General features: G+C 33.9%; 3 protein-coding genes and 1 long non-coding RNA gene across 5 annotated transcripts; 1 reads left to right on the top strand and 3 right to left on the bottom strand.

Moving 5' to 3' along the window:
- Positions 1 to 3,729: 3,729 nt before the first annotated feature.
- LOC114729339 (OTU domain-containing protein At3g57810-like) lies at positions 3,730 to 4,548 on the bottom strand. Its single transcript, XM_028916332.1, has 3 exons — positions 4,510 to 4,548; positions 4,244 to 4,342; positions 3,730 to 4,054 (listed from the first exon to the last, which is right to left on the bottom strand). Exons 2-3 carry the CDS (start codon positions 4,303 to 4,305, stop codon positions 3,883 to 3,885), a joined length of 234 nt encoding a protein of 77 aa, XP_028772165.1. The 5' UTR covers positions 4,306 to 4,342; positions 4,510 to 4,548; the 3' UTR covers positions 3,730 to 3,882.
- Positions 4,549 to 4,774: 226 nt separating this feature from the next.
- Positions 4,775 to 5,284, bottom strand: LOC114729340 (uncharacterized). Its single transcript, XR_003738733.1, has 3 exons — positions 5,216 to 5,284; positions 5,041 to 5,091; positions 4,775 to 4,892 (listed from the first exon to the last, which is right to left on the bottom strand). It is a non-coding gene; the product is annotated as an uncharacterized LOC114729340 (long non-coding RNA).
- Positions 5,285 to 6,400: 1,116 nt separating this feature from the next.
- LOC114729358 (uncharacterized) lies at positions 6,401 to 7,670 on the top strand. Its single transcript, XM_028916355.1, is given in 3 exon segments — positions 6,401 to 6,742; positions 6,917 to 7,168; positions 7,170 to 7,670. Coding segments are annotated over 3 exon segments (780 nt in total). The 5' UTR covers positions 6,401 to 6,715.
- Positions 7,671 to 9,463: 1,793 nt separating this feature from the next.
- On the bottom strand, positions 9,464 to 14,573 carry LOC114729337 (U-box domain-containing protein 45-like). Of its 2 annotated transcripts, XM_028916330.1 has the most exons (7): positions 14,350 to 14,573; positions 13,662 to 13,699; positions 13,246 to 13,365; positions 12,708 to 12,893; positions 12,499 to 12,606; positions 11,080 to 12,239; positions 9,464 to 10,482 (listed from the first exon to the last, which is right to left on the bottom strand). In XM_028916330.1, exons 3-7 carry the CDS (start codon positions 13,294 to 13,296, stop codon positions 9,690 to 9,692), a joined length of 2,298 nt encoding a protein of 765 aa, XP_028772163.1. In that variant the 5' UTR covers positions 13,297 to 13,365; positions 13,662 to 13,699; positions 14,350 to 14,573; the 3' UTR covers positions 9,464 to 9,689. The 2 variants fall into 2 exon arrangements, with proteins under 2 accessions (XP_028772163.1, XP_028772162.1); XM_028916329.1 differs by lacking the exon at positions 13,662 to 13,699 and having other exon boundaries at positions 13,246 to 13,339.
- Positions 14,574 to 15,566: the final 993 nt, after the last annotated feature.

The following is a 15,566-nucleotide window of genomic DNA, read 5'->3' as shown; positions in this document are numbered from 1 at the left end:
ACTTGATGCTTATGCCATGTTCCTATAATAAAGACACTACAATTGTCTCTATTTTTGTGTTGATTTACTATTTTACCCATATTATTATTTCCAACTCACACTCTCTCTCCCTCCCACTTCTCTTTCTTTAATAATTTAATTGTTCTCTCTCGTGCTCTCTCTCCTTATTAATGAGGGCATTTTTGGAAAAAAATTATACTTTTTAACATTAATTGTTCTTAACTAACTTTAACTGTTTTTTTGATCAACGTACTTCGGTTATTTGTCTCTTATAATAAGGAACGGAGGGAGTAAATTACAGTGCAACTAATTGAACAATGTGAGTTAAAAATCAGTAATACTAGTTCTTAATATAAAAATTAGTTCACTAATTAAATAGATTAAAAAAAATAGTTTAGTTAGTTTTTTTATAATATTAATTAAGTTAGTTATTTGTAATAAATAAATATTGTAGTAGTATTTCTTAAAAATCCAGAACTGCTATTATTACAAAGATTATCTTTAAAAATATATATATATATAGAGACAAAATATATTAAAATCTTATATTTAGAATCAAAATAAAATTCAAACAAGTTCTTATATTAAAACCTGAAGTAATATTACTTAATTATTTAATTTTAGTAATATCATACTACCTTCGTTCTTAAATATAAAAAATACTTTACCAATTTGAGTATATTAAAAAAAATAAGTTAATTTAGTTATTTATAATAAATAGGTATTGTCTTTCTAAAATATACTTGTTAATCAAGTTTATGATTAGAACTACTATTATTAGAAGAATTATCTTTTAAGAAAATAATAAATATGATAGACAAAATGGATTGTGGTCCTATTTAGAATTAAAATAAAAATCAAACTAAATTTATATTAAGAAAGTAGTATATTTTTAAAATATTTAATTATATTATTAAACTACATATTAATATAAACGAAATAAATTAGTTTAAAAAAATATAAAATAAGTAAAGTAATTTAGTAAATAGGAGTGGAGGACCGGAGGTAGTACTCCTCCGATCCTTATTTAAGACCCAATTTGACTTTTTATTTGGTCCTAATTATAAGACCCAATCCATTTCTCTTTTTATTTAGTTTTTTTTTCCAAGATAACCTTCTAATAATGATAGTTTAGCCAATATACTTAATTAGCAAATATTTTAGGAATAACAACACTTATTTATTATAAATAACCAACTTAACTTACTTCCTTAATCTCCTCAAATAAGTCAATTGGGTCTTATAATTAGGACCGGAGGAGTATTATGTAAGGGCTTCTGCAATTAATATGGAAATTGGGACTATAATTGCAATATTTTCTCGCGGTCCGGGTTTCTTACTCGGGCATTGAACTTTAAATTATACCATCTGTACTAACTAATGAATAATGTGAAGAAATTAAAAATAACTAAATTATATATTAATTTATAAAGGAATAAATTAGTTTAAAAAAATATAAATAATGTAAAATAATTTAATAAATAGCACTGGAGGTAGTATTATATAAGGGCTTTTGTTTGAGGATTTTTCTTCTTTTTTTTTTTCATGGTTAGAAGGAAATTGAAGAGGGAGACACAAATTTTGTTGGGAGAATTACCATGGACTAAAAAAAAAAAATAATTCTAAAAAATTCTTAGTAACAAGTGAGAATTTGTTATTTTTTATCCTGAAATTTATCATTACAGACTGCTTGGAATTTTTAATAATTATATTTATTCCTTAAAACTTTATTACAATTCTCTCAATTTTGTTTGGCATGAGAGAAGGAAAGAAGAATGCCGTTTGTTGTTGTTATGACTTGTTACCCTTTTCTAATGTCTTTGTAATATCCCAACATTTCAAATGTTTTTGCATTGTCTAGAGTTAGAATATGGATGAACAGTTTCAAGATTATGGTTGGGTCTTGATGAGACTAGAGGCACCAACAAGACTACAACGACAAATGCTGGAAGCAACCCGAGAATCCATTATCATCTTGCTCACCTCTGTTTATTTCCTTCTTTTCAATGAGCTTCTTTAATGCCTTTCTATCTTTTGCACCAGTCGCCAATATCGACGTATTGGTAGATTTGATGACACTTTCAACTCCAATATCCTCCAAATTTGCCTTCTCGAACACCTCACTCCACTGAACAGAGCTTGCAATGGAAGTTGCAGAATCGCCATATGCATTTACTAAAATCATTTGAGCAGAAATCTCCAGATTTTGTCACAGAGTTGAAGTTACAATTAGCATTATTGATCTGACATCTAAGAGTGTTGCATAATCCAAGCTTTGCAGCCATGTGACTTGGAAGAACAAAGGTTTATTCATTTGTTTGAATTGCTGCTTCAGAATCTGCATTGGGATTTAGGAGTACAATAGTGAGGCGTATGAAGGAGACATTTGTTTGGAGAAAGAAACGCAGAGTCTGTATTGTCGTTTGCAAGGCCTCTTTTTGGCTATCAAAGAAGGAATTTGATGCGTGAACTGAGGAAGAGTTCATAAGAATCGCCATTTTTAAGAAGCTTTGAAGCCTCTGTGGCTTTCTCAGGGGAAAACCAGGAAGGCAGAGACAAAGGAAAGCTTGTTTTATAGTACAAAGCTACATATCAGGCATTTACTAAATAGATTGATTATTATTATTCAACAATGTGCATTTTTATTTTTATTTTTCCATTTATGAAACTTGTTCTGTTTCTCCCTCTTTGATTTTAATTTCAGCCGTCATTAATGTGCCACTCTGAGGTGTTGATATTGTACAAAATGAAGCAATTATTTGTACTTGAAAGTAAGAGGCATATGATATATGAGGGCTCATGAACTCATGATCATACAGAATAAGGATAAACAAAATTTTGTTTATCCATAATATCCATCAATATCAGTAAAGTGTTGCCTCTTACGAGGAACTTCCTTCTCTGCTCATTTCATCACCTACAAACAGTTGTGATGGATGAGAAACAAATGAAATGAGAGCGTAATATCAATATATATATAGAACCCTCTGATGATCATAAATAGAGAGCATAATAATAAGGGAATTATTATCCCTTAAAGGCTCATTTGGTATGAAAGAACGGAGGGAGAGAAGGAGGAGTAATTCAATTTAGAAAATTAAAAAAGTGAGTTTAAAAGATTTTAATTAATTCTTATACTCTTTTATATTACATTTCTCTTATTAAAATTTTAAAACCCCCTTCTTTAATTTTATAAATGAAGCTATAATATAAAAAAAAATTCCTCCTCCCCTCCCTCCCCTCCTCTTCATTTTTTCGTAACAAACAAATCCCAAGAGTTGAAGTGATTATCATTGTCACTTTTGATATAGGACTCATTGCTTGATGAATGGTAGAAGAAATTGATTTCATTACTCAGGCATAAAATAAAAAAACTACATATCACATCAGACATAGAATTCATTGACCAAATGTTGAAAGAAATTGAAATTACTCCCTTCAATCCTAAATATAGGAGCTATAAAACTATTTTATTTATTATATTAGTTGAGTTAGTTACTTAGAAAAATGTGTTATTATTTTTCTTAAAGTACTCCCTTTGATCAATTACACAGGAAATTACTTCTACTGAAGAGAACTCTTCTTATATATGCAATCATTCAAAACAAAATTATAAATTTGAAAGATAAAAGTATATTAAAGTTTTACATTTAAGATCAAATCAAAACTGTCAACTAACTCTTACATTTAGAATTAAAAAAAAAGCAATGAAATTAAACTAATCATAAATTAGATTAGAACCAATTTGCTTGATAGCTAGATACAAATTGATAGAAACAGAGAAGAGAATTTGAAGTGAGAGTGCATGTTAAAGAGAGAGTGATGTAGAATCCTACCAATATAGATGTTGTAAAGTTAATCCTTATAGAAGAAGATGTTAGTTTAGGAGTGAGAGAAGGAAGAAGAAGGAGGAGGAGTCTTGAGTACATCATAGTGACCATAGCCATGATACATCAGTTGGATTGGGCTCTCCTTCCCATACTCTTGCCCATATTCTGCTATTACCTTCACCCCTCCATTTTTCTTGTCTTGCATCACCACTCTTATTGGCATCCTACACATTTCATTACACACATACACCTTATTAACTATGCTTCCAAAATACCAAGTTTTGAACAAAATAGAACAGTAAGATTTTCATAAGAGATCTTCCAAATCCTTATCCTTAGAATTATAACATAAAAGCTAGCCCAGAAAATCAGAGAGAGAGAGAGAGGCTTTGGAAAGGTAAAGTGATTTTTACTGTAAAACATGAGAGGACATGAGAAGTTCAGGCTCTCCTCCCCATATGTGAGGCTTTCTCATTTGCCCTGTGTAGGTTTCAAAGTCACCCTCTAGAAACCTGTATAATATATAAGCATTACAAAGTCGTCGTCCAATGGAAGCGAAAAAAAAACAAAGAAAGAAGATATAGTAATTATTTATAAACAGGTTTGATTATTTCTTTATTGACATTTTTCTCTAAAAAGATAATTTTTTTTTTAAAAAAAAGTTATGAATCATAAATACCACTCAGTGTCAGCTCTCCTCTTGATGAATTCATCCACTACCTGAAATACAAACATTAATTTAATGTTTCTCCCGTGAGACAGATAGGTTACACTATGCATGTAGCTTTAGAAGGAAGCAGAACACTAGCTAATGAGAGATCTCATGTGTATGTTGGAGATATATATATATATATATATATATATATTCTAAGATTAAAAGCTTAAAGTATTCTTCAACAAAAGGTCAAAAAGTAAAAAATGTACATCTTACTGTACTTGTTTCTGAGATCATCAGCGAGTTGTTTTTGCTTGGATTGACTTGGAGATGGGTCTCCAGATCTGAGACAGGCTCCGTACACAACTGATCTAAACAGACACCTTCCATCTCCAGGTACTCCTGCTCTATACAAATCCTTCCAATTCAATTTCACTTCTACTACTAATAATAATAATAATCGCTATATTCGTAATTAAATTCAGTTAAATAAATATAGCACTAGTAAACTGCAGGAAAGTAAAAGGATATAAAAGTAGTAAAAGCGAAACGTACGAATCACAGAAAGGCGAGAAGGGTCGTCGTTGACAGGATGCGATGATTTTTCTGGTTTTGACATGATAGAGAAAGAGGAAATGAGGAACATTAATTTGCAGAAACAAAGTTTGATAAATGCCATAGAGAGAACAAAACAAGAACAAAGAGAGGATGATAAGGAAGAGAGAATCACCAGGTTGGAGATGTCTCTTTTGGGGTTTGAGGTGAAGTTGATGGCTAATTCCTGCTAGCTTCATTTTGCTGGGGAGGATCGAATCCGATGCCATACATACATATATATATATATATAGTGCTTTCTTTATTCTTTAGTTTGTGGGTTTGTGTGTGTGGTTCAACTCTATCATACAGTCATAATTTCTTTGGGAGGGAATGGGTGATGCCTTGCCACGCCACAAGAAACTGATAAATCAGGCAAAAGGTTTTACTCCCTCTTGGGGTGTTATCTTTTCCCCTTTTTTTGGGTTGTCTGTCTGAAAGTCAATATTACTGTATAATGTTCAAATTTAAATCCCATGCATTTTATGAATAATATATGATTATATATATAATTGATGTGTATTGTATGAGATAAAATAACTAATTTATGAAAATAAGTTAAGTTGGTTATTTAGAAAAATATGTTTTAATTTTCCTTAAACAATCACTTTAATAAGAGCTGCTCCTTTTTTTAACTAATAAGATTAGTCAATTAAATAAATATCATAAAAAATTAAATTTTGAATTCTTATAGTTTTGACTCAATTGTAATTCATTCTAACTTGATACTACCTCCGGTCCTTAATATAAGACACTGTTTGACTTTTATTTTGATCTTAAATATAAGACCCCGATCTATTTTGTCTCTCATATTTATCTATTTTTTTTTTAAGATAATCCTTCTAATAATAATAGTTCTAATCAATACACTTGATTAGTAAGAATATTTTTTAAAAAATAATACATATTTGTTATAAAAAAACTAACTTAACTTGTTTCCTTAGTTTATTCAAATTAGTCAACTAACTCTTATATTTAGGACGGGAAGTAGTATAACTTAATGCATATAATTTTGACTTAATTATAACTTAATTGCTAAGTCAAAGTTTTAGAGACCAATAACAAGTCAAAATTATAAGAATTGAATTACATGAATTAAATATTACGAACAAAATCACAAATGAGTCCAATTCACAGGCGTTAGGAGATCAATTTCTTTTTGGCCAAAAAAAAAAAAGGAGATCAATTTCTCCAAAATATTAATATAACTCGGGTGCCTAAAATATTTTTGGGGCACGATCCTGCAATTCATGGTGATGTCATGAGATGAAAGGCAATGCATTACAGTTCATTTGTCGCTATGAACCCATTACGCAAAATGTTTCCATGAACTATTCTCGTAACACTGTCTATCGTAGGGCCATCCAATTCTTGAATTTTAGAAAGGCCCTTCTTTAGCTTTTACATTCCCAAAAAAAGATCAGAAATCTTTGAGTTGTCGGAAGGGTAAGGTTTGCCGCAGAATCTTGGTTTCAAGCAATTTGGCCTTCTTATGCTTCAATCTTTCCATTACATCACCCACCAATTCATAGATATCAGTATAATCTATAAGAACTGAAATATTCTGGTAATTCATAGATATTCTATTCTCGTTTCATTCTTACCAAGTTGGCGTACTCTGCTTCAATCTTCCAAAATGTCATCAGCCAATGTTTCTTTGCAAGTGAGTTCTCTATTTCAATGGAAATTCTGTAATATATGAAGAAGAACGGATCATTTATAAACAATTCATATTGGACTTGATAGATGTCACGAGCATTCAATACAATGCAACAGTTCAGATGATATATGAACACTAGGATGTTCTTCTCTTTTGATTTGGATTTTGATTTTTCAGCAGAAAGCCGTAACCAGAAGCACGAAAACTGGAAATCGACTCTTACATGCCTCTGGAGTTTCGATCTTAGCAATGGCTGACATTGCCTACAGAAAAACCCTAGAATTTGATGGACCATTAGGTTCAGCCTGGAGAAGCATCGTAAATCTTGCAGAGCCTGCAAATCCTATCATCCACGCTGTTCAATGTCAATGGTTAACGATCCTGTCCTTTCTGGATGATCAATTTGTAGTAGTTCAAAAGATAATCGAGGACATTGTTTCCGCCTTCATCGCATTTGTTCGTCAAGAATGACGATCTTGTGCTTGTGATAATGTCCCTGCCAGAAAAATTCGATGATGCTCTGAACAAAATTCCTGAAATTATCCACCAATTCCCGGCTCTGGAGTGCACATTGCTCTATCTAATCTCGTGGTTGAATTGTTTGGTTTCTATATCGATCCCTTGTGGATTGGATTACTCAGAGAGAACCGACAACGATGAGAGTAATCATGAGGGAATTAGGTTTTTTTCTGTATTAGAATCATCACCAGAGCCTTCTGAAGCTGCAAGCAAAAGGGACGCCATGGAAGCTTCAACCCAGAAAAGAGGCTCATACAAGGAAGCATTAATGAAAGATGAGGATGAGGGTGTGAACGGTGGTGTCCAGAAGATAGGCTCATACAAGGAAGCATTGATGAAAGATGAGGATGAAGGAAGGATGAAGAAAGAAGATCAAATTCTGGGATTGTTTGAATCTGGATGGACTCTATGAAGCATGAAACATGTTATTTGAAAAGAAAATTGGACGGATTCTGTTCGTGGTGATTGATGATGATAATACGAACAAGAAAATGCGGCCTCATTGTCTGTGGGTTTTGGCCGTTATGGTTCTTAGGTTCCATGTACAGACTAATGGCACTGCTACTAACAATTCATGTTAATTATTAGGGCAACCATATTATTCAATTTTTATTTTTTTTATTGTTCAAGTGTTTTGAATGAATAGCTTTATCTTGTATTTCTGTTCTGTACATTGTAGACGCTTAACTAGAATCAAATACTCCGAGTTCTATGAGAATTATGACAATAATTTTTTTCCTTTTTAAGAGATTCATTTGTTATGCTTGTTATCTCTGGCGCCTTGATTTGCTTAAAGACACAAGAAATATATACGCACACAAAAGAAGCCGATTGATTACTACCCTAGTATGACACCATGCCATCATGTCCTTTCTTTTTTTTTCTTTTTTTGATACACTAGAAAATAAAGCACGTCTACTGTTATCTAGTGCATGCCATTATCTCCTATAACGAGGGAAGATTATGGATCCAAATTTTCCAGTATGCATAATAGAATTTTTTTTCATTTATAATCATTGAAAAATAAAGTTATCATTTAATTTTAAAATTCACTACTACCTTTTAAGCAAAATATTGTTCCATCGCGATCAATAATTCAAATTGTTGGCAAAGAAATAAAAGGTCTCATATATGGCAATTTCTTATTATCATCACTCCCACAAATTACACACACGGACACACTGGTTGAAATTGGTATTGATTTGATAATACTCCTCATGTTCTTAATATAAGACCCATTTAACTAATTTGATTGGATTAAGAAAGTTAGGTAAGTTAGTTAATTATAAGAAATATAACACATTTTTCCTAAAATACCATAATTATCTTTCTTAATACCCAATCTTCCTCTTCTACTTGATTATGGTTGAGGGAGTATCCATAAGGGTAATTTAGAGAAAACTGATAAATATGAGAAATAGATCTTATATTTAGAATCAAAATCAGCTCAATAATTAGGTCTTATATTAAGGACCGGAAGAGTAATTAGCTTTTGGAAACCAGCTAAGGATCTTGGTAGGCCAAGAGTCTCCCGCACAAAAGTTCTTGTTAGGCTTCTTCATAGGAGAGGATTCGCATGCATTCAAAAATCAAAACTCGTTATTTTCACATCTGACTTTTTTTTCAAATTGAAATAATAGACACTAAACAAACAAGCAGAACCAAACCCACAACCTTCCACTTGCGCACGAGCATAAGGCCTTTGATCACATATGACCGTTTGCTGGGTGACCTTCCCATGATTTGCCTTAAATATGTTTACAAGCCAAAACTAATGATGCAAGGCGTATCTCCATTACTTTTTACTCATTGATCTTATCCTTTTGAGGGAAAGGTATTTGAGAATCAAAATATAAAAGTAAATCAGTTGGTTCAAAATCGAAGCAACTTTGCGAATAGGCAAATGCTTTAACTCCAGCCTCAACTACTCTTCACAAATATGGGCTTGGATATTTCTACGAGTCAACTTCAGAAGAATTCGACGCAAGCATTACTGCATTAAGACGAAATACCGATCATGACGGCACCACGCGCAATACGAGGCGAGTAACATGGACCGAAGATGACGCCCACACGTCGTAATTAATTTGCGGGAGGAAAATGACATGGCCACGCACGCTTGGACCGCCTCCCTCCAAACCTGGCCGTCCAAGTTACTAAATCCTATCGCGCTTGACAACTCCTTACGCGACACACCATTCACAATCACAAACTACCTCTCCATTTTTGAATCTATCACTTTTTAATATTACAATGAACAGAGGAACAGAAGAAAACAAAATCCATAAATTACACAGGACTGTACATCTCTTCTTCGCTAGGAAGACCCCAAAAAAGGAAGGAAAAGTAAAGAAAAAAAGGCACTAGTGGCGTGGGATCAGCGCAGGGAAGAAAACTAGAGATACAAGCAGAAATTTACAACACAAGGATCCTAACACTGGTAAACAGAATAGCTCTTGGTTTTCCATAAAAAGCTAAGCGCCCTCCCCATTTTTCTCCTAGACATTGACTTACACAACGGTTTTGCTTCGGGAGGCGGCATCTCTATGTCATCAGTTTCTGGCGGAAACTGGTGTGTCTTGGGAGGTGAATTGTCTCGCTGTCGCTGCTCCCTGAACAGCATCAAGAGTTTCTGAGCTTTCTCTCTTCCTCTTGAGGAACCATTCACTGATAATGAAACCAATGCAGGTATTACACCTTCTTGCAGGACCATCTGGCTACATATTTCATTCCTGTTACATAGAATTAATAGACAAGATAGAGCTTGCTCTTGCTCAACGAGCTCACCCGTGTCCAGTATGGTAGCCAATGCGCCTATGAGCCCCGGAGATGATATCATTTCCTCCCTTCCCAACTGAGAATGAGCCAAATTGATCAAAATAGCTATGCATTTTTCCGTCCCCACACTATCACCCTGGCCTGCAAGGAGGGATTGAAGGCCATTGATGATGCCTGATGAAAGGAGGTTTGGAATATTGGAGGGTACAGTAGATAGATTATACAATGCATGAAGGGAATCTTGCTTGCACAGGACTTCAATGTCAGGCTGACACAGAAGCTGGATGAGGAACTGAACAGCTTGACTCATGCCAATCATACGCTTGGCTTCTTCAAGGCAAGAGAGATTCAGATAGAGGGCCGTTGCACAGCCACAGGAGGAGGAATTAGAGATCATTTCCTCTAGCAATGATAATAGTCCTGCCGCTAACATGATCTGCTTATTCCTGTTGGACAGAAACAGGATTAAGTCTATATTGACGATAAGCCAATACCTTTTTAAGTTATAAACAATAACTTTATTGTGAAATATCTAAACCAAAAACTAATGCTGAAAAATAACATAAGTAAAACTTGAGCCATGTTTATAACCATATCATTGTCAACATTGACCATGAATGATCAGTTTTCAACACCAATTTACTTTATGCATGTCATCTCTTTACTTCTTCTCCTGTTTATTTATTGAGGAAGAAAGGGGCATCGCTCCATTCTAGAACTACCACACCAGACAAGCCCCATGATGTGCTGTTCATCTTCACCATCAAGTAGAGCAGCACTCCCATTACAAGATGAAATGCAGGAGGCAAATCAACAAAATGAGCAGATATAATGCACTTGAAACAAGTTATTCACAAGTTGACCGTGGTCTAGAATTTTACATAAAAAGAGCCCCATGAAAAATAATAATTGGCCGAAAGACGAGCAGATCAATATGATAATGAAAATATCTTAGATCTACTAGTGGTTTGATTCTGTAATCACATGAAAAGCAGTTCTACGCAATAATTTAAAACTGTCAAGATTGAAAAAGCAATGCCCACCTGTTGTTATTTACAGCAAGGTTAAAGAGGGCCATTGCTCCACTTTCTTGAGCTGTCACATTCCCTTCAGACACTGCTGATTGCAGAAACTGCAGAAGTGCTTCAACAAACCCATTTGCCCCCATAAAAATCCTGGCTTCTTCATCATCCCTCAGCAAAAGCCTTAACCTTTCAACCACCTTACATTTCCTTTTCCAACTGTTCCCTTCAGTCAAGACTTTCAGAAAACCAAGATACTGCTCAGTATCTTCCTCTTGTGCAGACAAAATTTCAGTTCCATTTTCTCCAGCTTCCTGTGAGACCCCCGTCTCTTCTAAAGGAACCACTTTGACACCCTTCAATTTGCAAGAGTTGACACTGTTCACAGATCTCGAATTTGTTGATTCAGACTCAGATAATGCTAATCTCCAGTAGTTAAAATCTAGAGATTCTGGAGGGCCATCAGGAATAGGAACTCCATTTTGTTCACACCAACTAGAAACAAGACCCTTAACACAGTAATTAGGGGTCAATGATACATGTGCAAGTTTCTGTTGAGTCTTTGGGCAGGTGTTGTGCCCATCGCACAACCATTTCTCTATGCAAACCCTCTCATAAGTTTGCCCAGAAGCAATTATAACAGGATCATACATGAGTTGCAGAGATATCGGACACCTTAACTCCTCTGGTGGAAGGGGCATTTGCCCTGATTTTCTATTATTTGGCTTAAAATTAAAAGAACTAAGTTTTGAGAGCTGTCGGTCAAAGGCTTGGGAATGACCACCAGCAACACATTCTTCCGTGGAGCCCATAACAGTGGGAGAACAAGGAGTAGAACCCTGAGAATCATTATCGTCAGAAAACTCACTTCTAAATAACTTAGAGTATTTCCTCATGAGGTGTAAAAGATATGCGACAATTGATTCCTTTCGCTTGTCATCTTCAGCCCGAGCTCTTTCAATATGTTTCTTGAGAGCTCTTCTTTCAGTAAGAGCTGCTCTAGAAGATGTGATTCCTAGTCTAGTAGCAGCCTGGTGAAAACATTCAAGCTCACTACTATCAGTAGAGTCGTTAAACTTTCTCCCCTGCTGGAGCAAAGCAATTAAATTATCACCAATTTGCTTCTCCATTGGGTCAAGTGCCAATTCCATACTTTCAAGTTCACTCACAATCTCTTGAATCTGCACAGACACCATCCATGGAAAATATCTTAATATTAGTTCACACTGACTATTTAAAGTAACAAGGAAATGGCAACATGTATGCATAATCAATCCAAGGATCTAAAAGAGCCCCCATTCACTCATATGTTTAAAAAAGCAATCATGAGGCCTTGTAATAATATCCACAGAAGTACTGCAGCAGGATCATAAACCGCAAAAGCAAAGAGCATTTTACACATGAAACACATGACATATAACCAACGTCGGAGTCCATTACCTGACATCCAATAGATTGTGGGACGATATCTTCCACCCTTTTAAGACTATTTTCAAGAGCACATTTAGCTCTCTCAAATTTTAGAACAACAGAATCCCCAGTTATAGCCTGCAATTCATGTAAATCCACAGGCTAAGGTAAACTTAAATTCACTTTACTTGCTGCCAGACAAAAAGAACAAGAAAAACTGTTACAGAAAAAAATCATACCAAATAAAGCTTACTACACTCGGAACAATGTTGAAGAACATTCTTGGCCTTCTCTAACGCCACATGCAATGAACATAGTGCCTGGATCCCAGATTTGCTCCTGGGCCTAGCTGCTTCCAAAGATGGAAATATTGACAATACTTTGCAATATGTTGCTGAAAGAGCCTTGCACAATTCTCCATGTAACTGCATAAGTAACCGGATAATTATTAATTAATTAAATAATATTATAGAGAACGCACAAACAAACTTGCCCAACAAAGGGAAACAATGAGCCAGAAAAAGCAAGAAGAATACAAAATCTCTTTAAGAGAAATAGTAGTCTTAAACATACACAAATAAATAATTAGACATTGCATATCTCACTGCATAGCTTATTGAATGGAACAGACAAAGAAAATGTTCATACGGAGATTTGAGTCCTCGTATGTTGGGGCCAGGGCTGGCATAGTCTTAAAGTGATCTCCATTCCCCGACTTAATATAATTGAAGTATCAGAATTTCGAAAGCAACATATATTCAAAATACATGGCCATACCTTTGCATCACTTGCTGCGAACATATTTTCTTCAACCTCCGCAATATCCATCGTTCACTTTCAGTGTTGATATTTAGGGCCTAAATGATCTCAACTGCATTAAATGGCATAAAAAATGGGAAAGGAAGAAGTTAGCTAAGGGAGAAAATTGTGTGTTATGTCATGTGTGCGATTATAAACAGAAAAGCTCATAGAGCCGCTGTCACTAAACTTGTGTAATTATTTACACCTAGCATTACTATGCAGAAAAATTTTTAATTGCGTTGAATATATAAAGCATCATTTCGGTTCTTTAACAGGTTCACACCAATGGAGGAAAAATATGCATATTTTCATCTTGTTTTACGTGAACGATTGAAAATTGTATCTTATATATGATTATTTGAAGTAAACAGAAACAACAAAGCCGGATCATTTAAAGTCAATCCAGCAGGACATAAGGTATTTCAAGCCCCTAATTATTAATTAAGACATAAGAAATTAAGAATCTCCTGTAAGCATTTTTTTCACAAACCTAACAGACAAGAAGTAAGGAAAAATTGCAAGAAAGAATAGTATGTCCAGTTTGTATGCGTAATTAAAAAGGGGAGGAATAAGGTGAAAGAGGAAGATTTTATTACACGACAATCTTAAAAAAAAAAAAAAGATAAAGATATTAGTCCAGAAATGGCAACACATAAGAGACTTCATGACTAGAGAAAAGTTTGACAAACCAATTCAGAGAGTTCACTACTCCATGGAAAGCAAGATATTGATCAAATAAACGATAAGAAAGAGCAATTTAGTCGACACTTGTTCAACAACTCCAAAAGGAAAAAAAATTAAATGATTCAAATAAAATACATCTTCAACAGACTTATAATGAGTTCCAAACTGAGACCTTCACTCAATAGCACAAAGAGACCACTAATCACAGCAAAAACATTAGCTAACTATGTAATCTGATTCAGGAACAAAGACAAGAAAAGCCCAAACAGGACAATGAAATGATGAACGGAAAGAGGTGAGGAGAACCATTGAACAGAGGAAAACCATATGAAGTGAAGTAGAGGAGCAGAAGAACAGTTTCAGAGACAGGATTAGGGTTTAGAAGCGAAGACGTACCAACAAAAAATGCAATCAGCCAAGGAGGTTTCATAAAAATGACAGTTTCTAAAACCACAGTATTAGGATTTGAAAGATCTGTGACTATCGCAAAGCACTAGCAATCCGAATAGTGATGTTCATTTCGAATCGGGGAGCGAATTTATCGGAGCTCCCACGCGCAGACAGAAGAGAGAAGGAGAAGAGGAGAAATGGGAGGGAGATGGTGGTTTTGGTTATTATTCACTTGATATTTCCCTGGATGGGAAGAGAAATGTAGGAAGGGAAAAATAATTAATAATTAAATTTAAAAAAGATTTATTTCATTTAAACAAATGACTCGAGAATGAAGGTGCTTTCTTTTTTTGTTTTTCGAGGTTTTTTACTGGAGATGAAGTTCAAAGTGCTGGTGGGTTTTGAACTGGCTAATTTAAGGGAACGAATAATTGCTACATTTTTTATAAAAAAAAAAATTGAAAGAGAAAGTTAGAATTTTCGCCGCTTTTTTCTCTCCGCTTCCCCGGCCGACAGTTGCCGACCTCCTCGTTTGTCGCTTAGCAGACCTGTCATGTGTATTTCCGATTGACAACTTTGTCCTCGCCAATTATCTTTTCTAAAAATCAAATTTTTGGTTAAATGTATTTTGCCTGAATTTCTTATGTCAACCCTACTTGCATTTTATTTATATTATCATTTTATGCTAGATTCATGTTAGTACTACCTCCGATTCTTAATATAAAATCTTATTTAATTTTTATTTTAATTCTAAATATAAAATTCTAATTCATTTTGTCTTTCATATTTATGTAATTTTTTTCAAGATAATCTTTCTAGTAATTATAGTTTTAGCCGACACACTTGATCAGCAAGGATATTTTAAGAAAGACAACACCAATTTATTATAAATAACTAAATTAACTTATTTTTTTAATTTTCTCAAATTAGTTAACTAGCTCTTATAATTAGAATTGGAGGTACTATCTTATACTACATCCTCTCTTTAATATAAGATTTAATTAACTAATTTAAAAAAATTAAAAATTTATTAAATTATTTTAAAATATTTATATTTATCATTTTTAAATATAATTAATGATATATTGGTGCATTAATATTTTAAAGAGATTATATAAACTCTGCTATAATTAAATAATTTAGTAAGTTTTTTGAATTTCTTACATTAGCCCACTCTGTTTTATACCAAGACTGGACGTAGTGTCCACTATTTTTCATATCAG

This window comes from Neltuma alba, unplaced genomic scaffold (genome assembly GCF_004799145.2).
Source record: "Neltuma alba isolate B1F8T4 unplaced genomic scaffold, ASM479914v2 tig00012629_pilon, whole genome shotgun sequence".
NCBI classification, from domain to species: Eukaryota; Viridiplantae; Streptophyta; class Magnoliopsida; order Fabales; family Fabaceae; genus Neltuma; species Neltuma alba.
The sequence above is the reverse complement of the archived record's forward strand: the minus strand, read 5'-3'. Positions and strand labels throughout refer to the sequence as shown.

Bases quoted from the DNA above. Each gene is read 5' to 3' on its own strand.
- LOC114729337 (XM_028916330.1), bottom strand. From the start codon at position 13,296: ATGGATATTGCGGAGGTTGAAGAAAATATGTTCGCAGCAAGTGATGCA. The intron at 12,240-12,498 runs GTAATGGACTCC...GTGTCTGTGCAG, and splicing joins CACAATCTATTGGATGTCAG to ATTCAAGAGATTGTGAGTGA. The intron at 10,483-11,079 runs GTGGGCATTGCT...TCTGTCCAACAG, and splicing joins CTTGCTGTAAATAACAACAG to GAATAAGCAGATCATGTTAG.
- LOC114729339 (XM_028916332.1), bottom strand. From the start codon at position 4,305: ATGAGAAAGCCTCACATATGGGGAGGAGAGCCTGAACTTCTCATGTCC. The intron at 4,055-4,243 runs GTAAAAATCACT...TGAAATGTGTAG, and splicing joins ATGTCCTCTCATGTTTTACA to GATGCCAATAAGAGTGGTGA.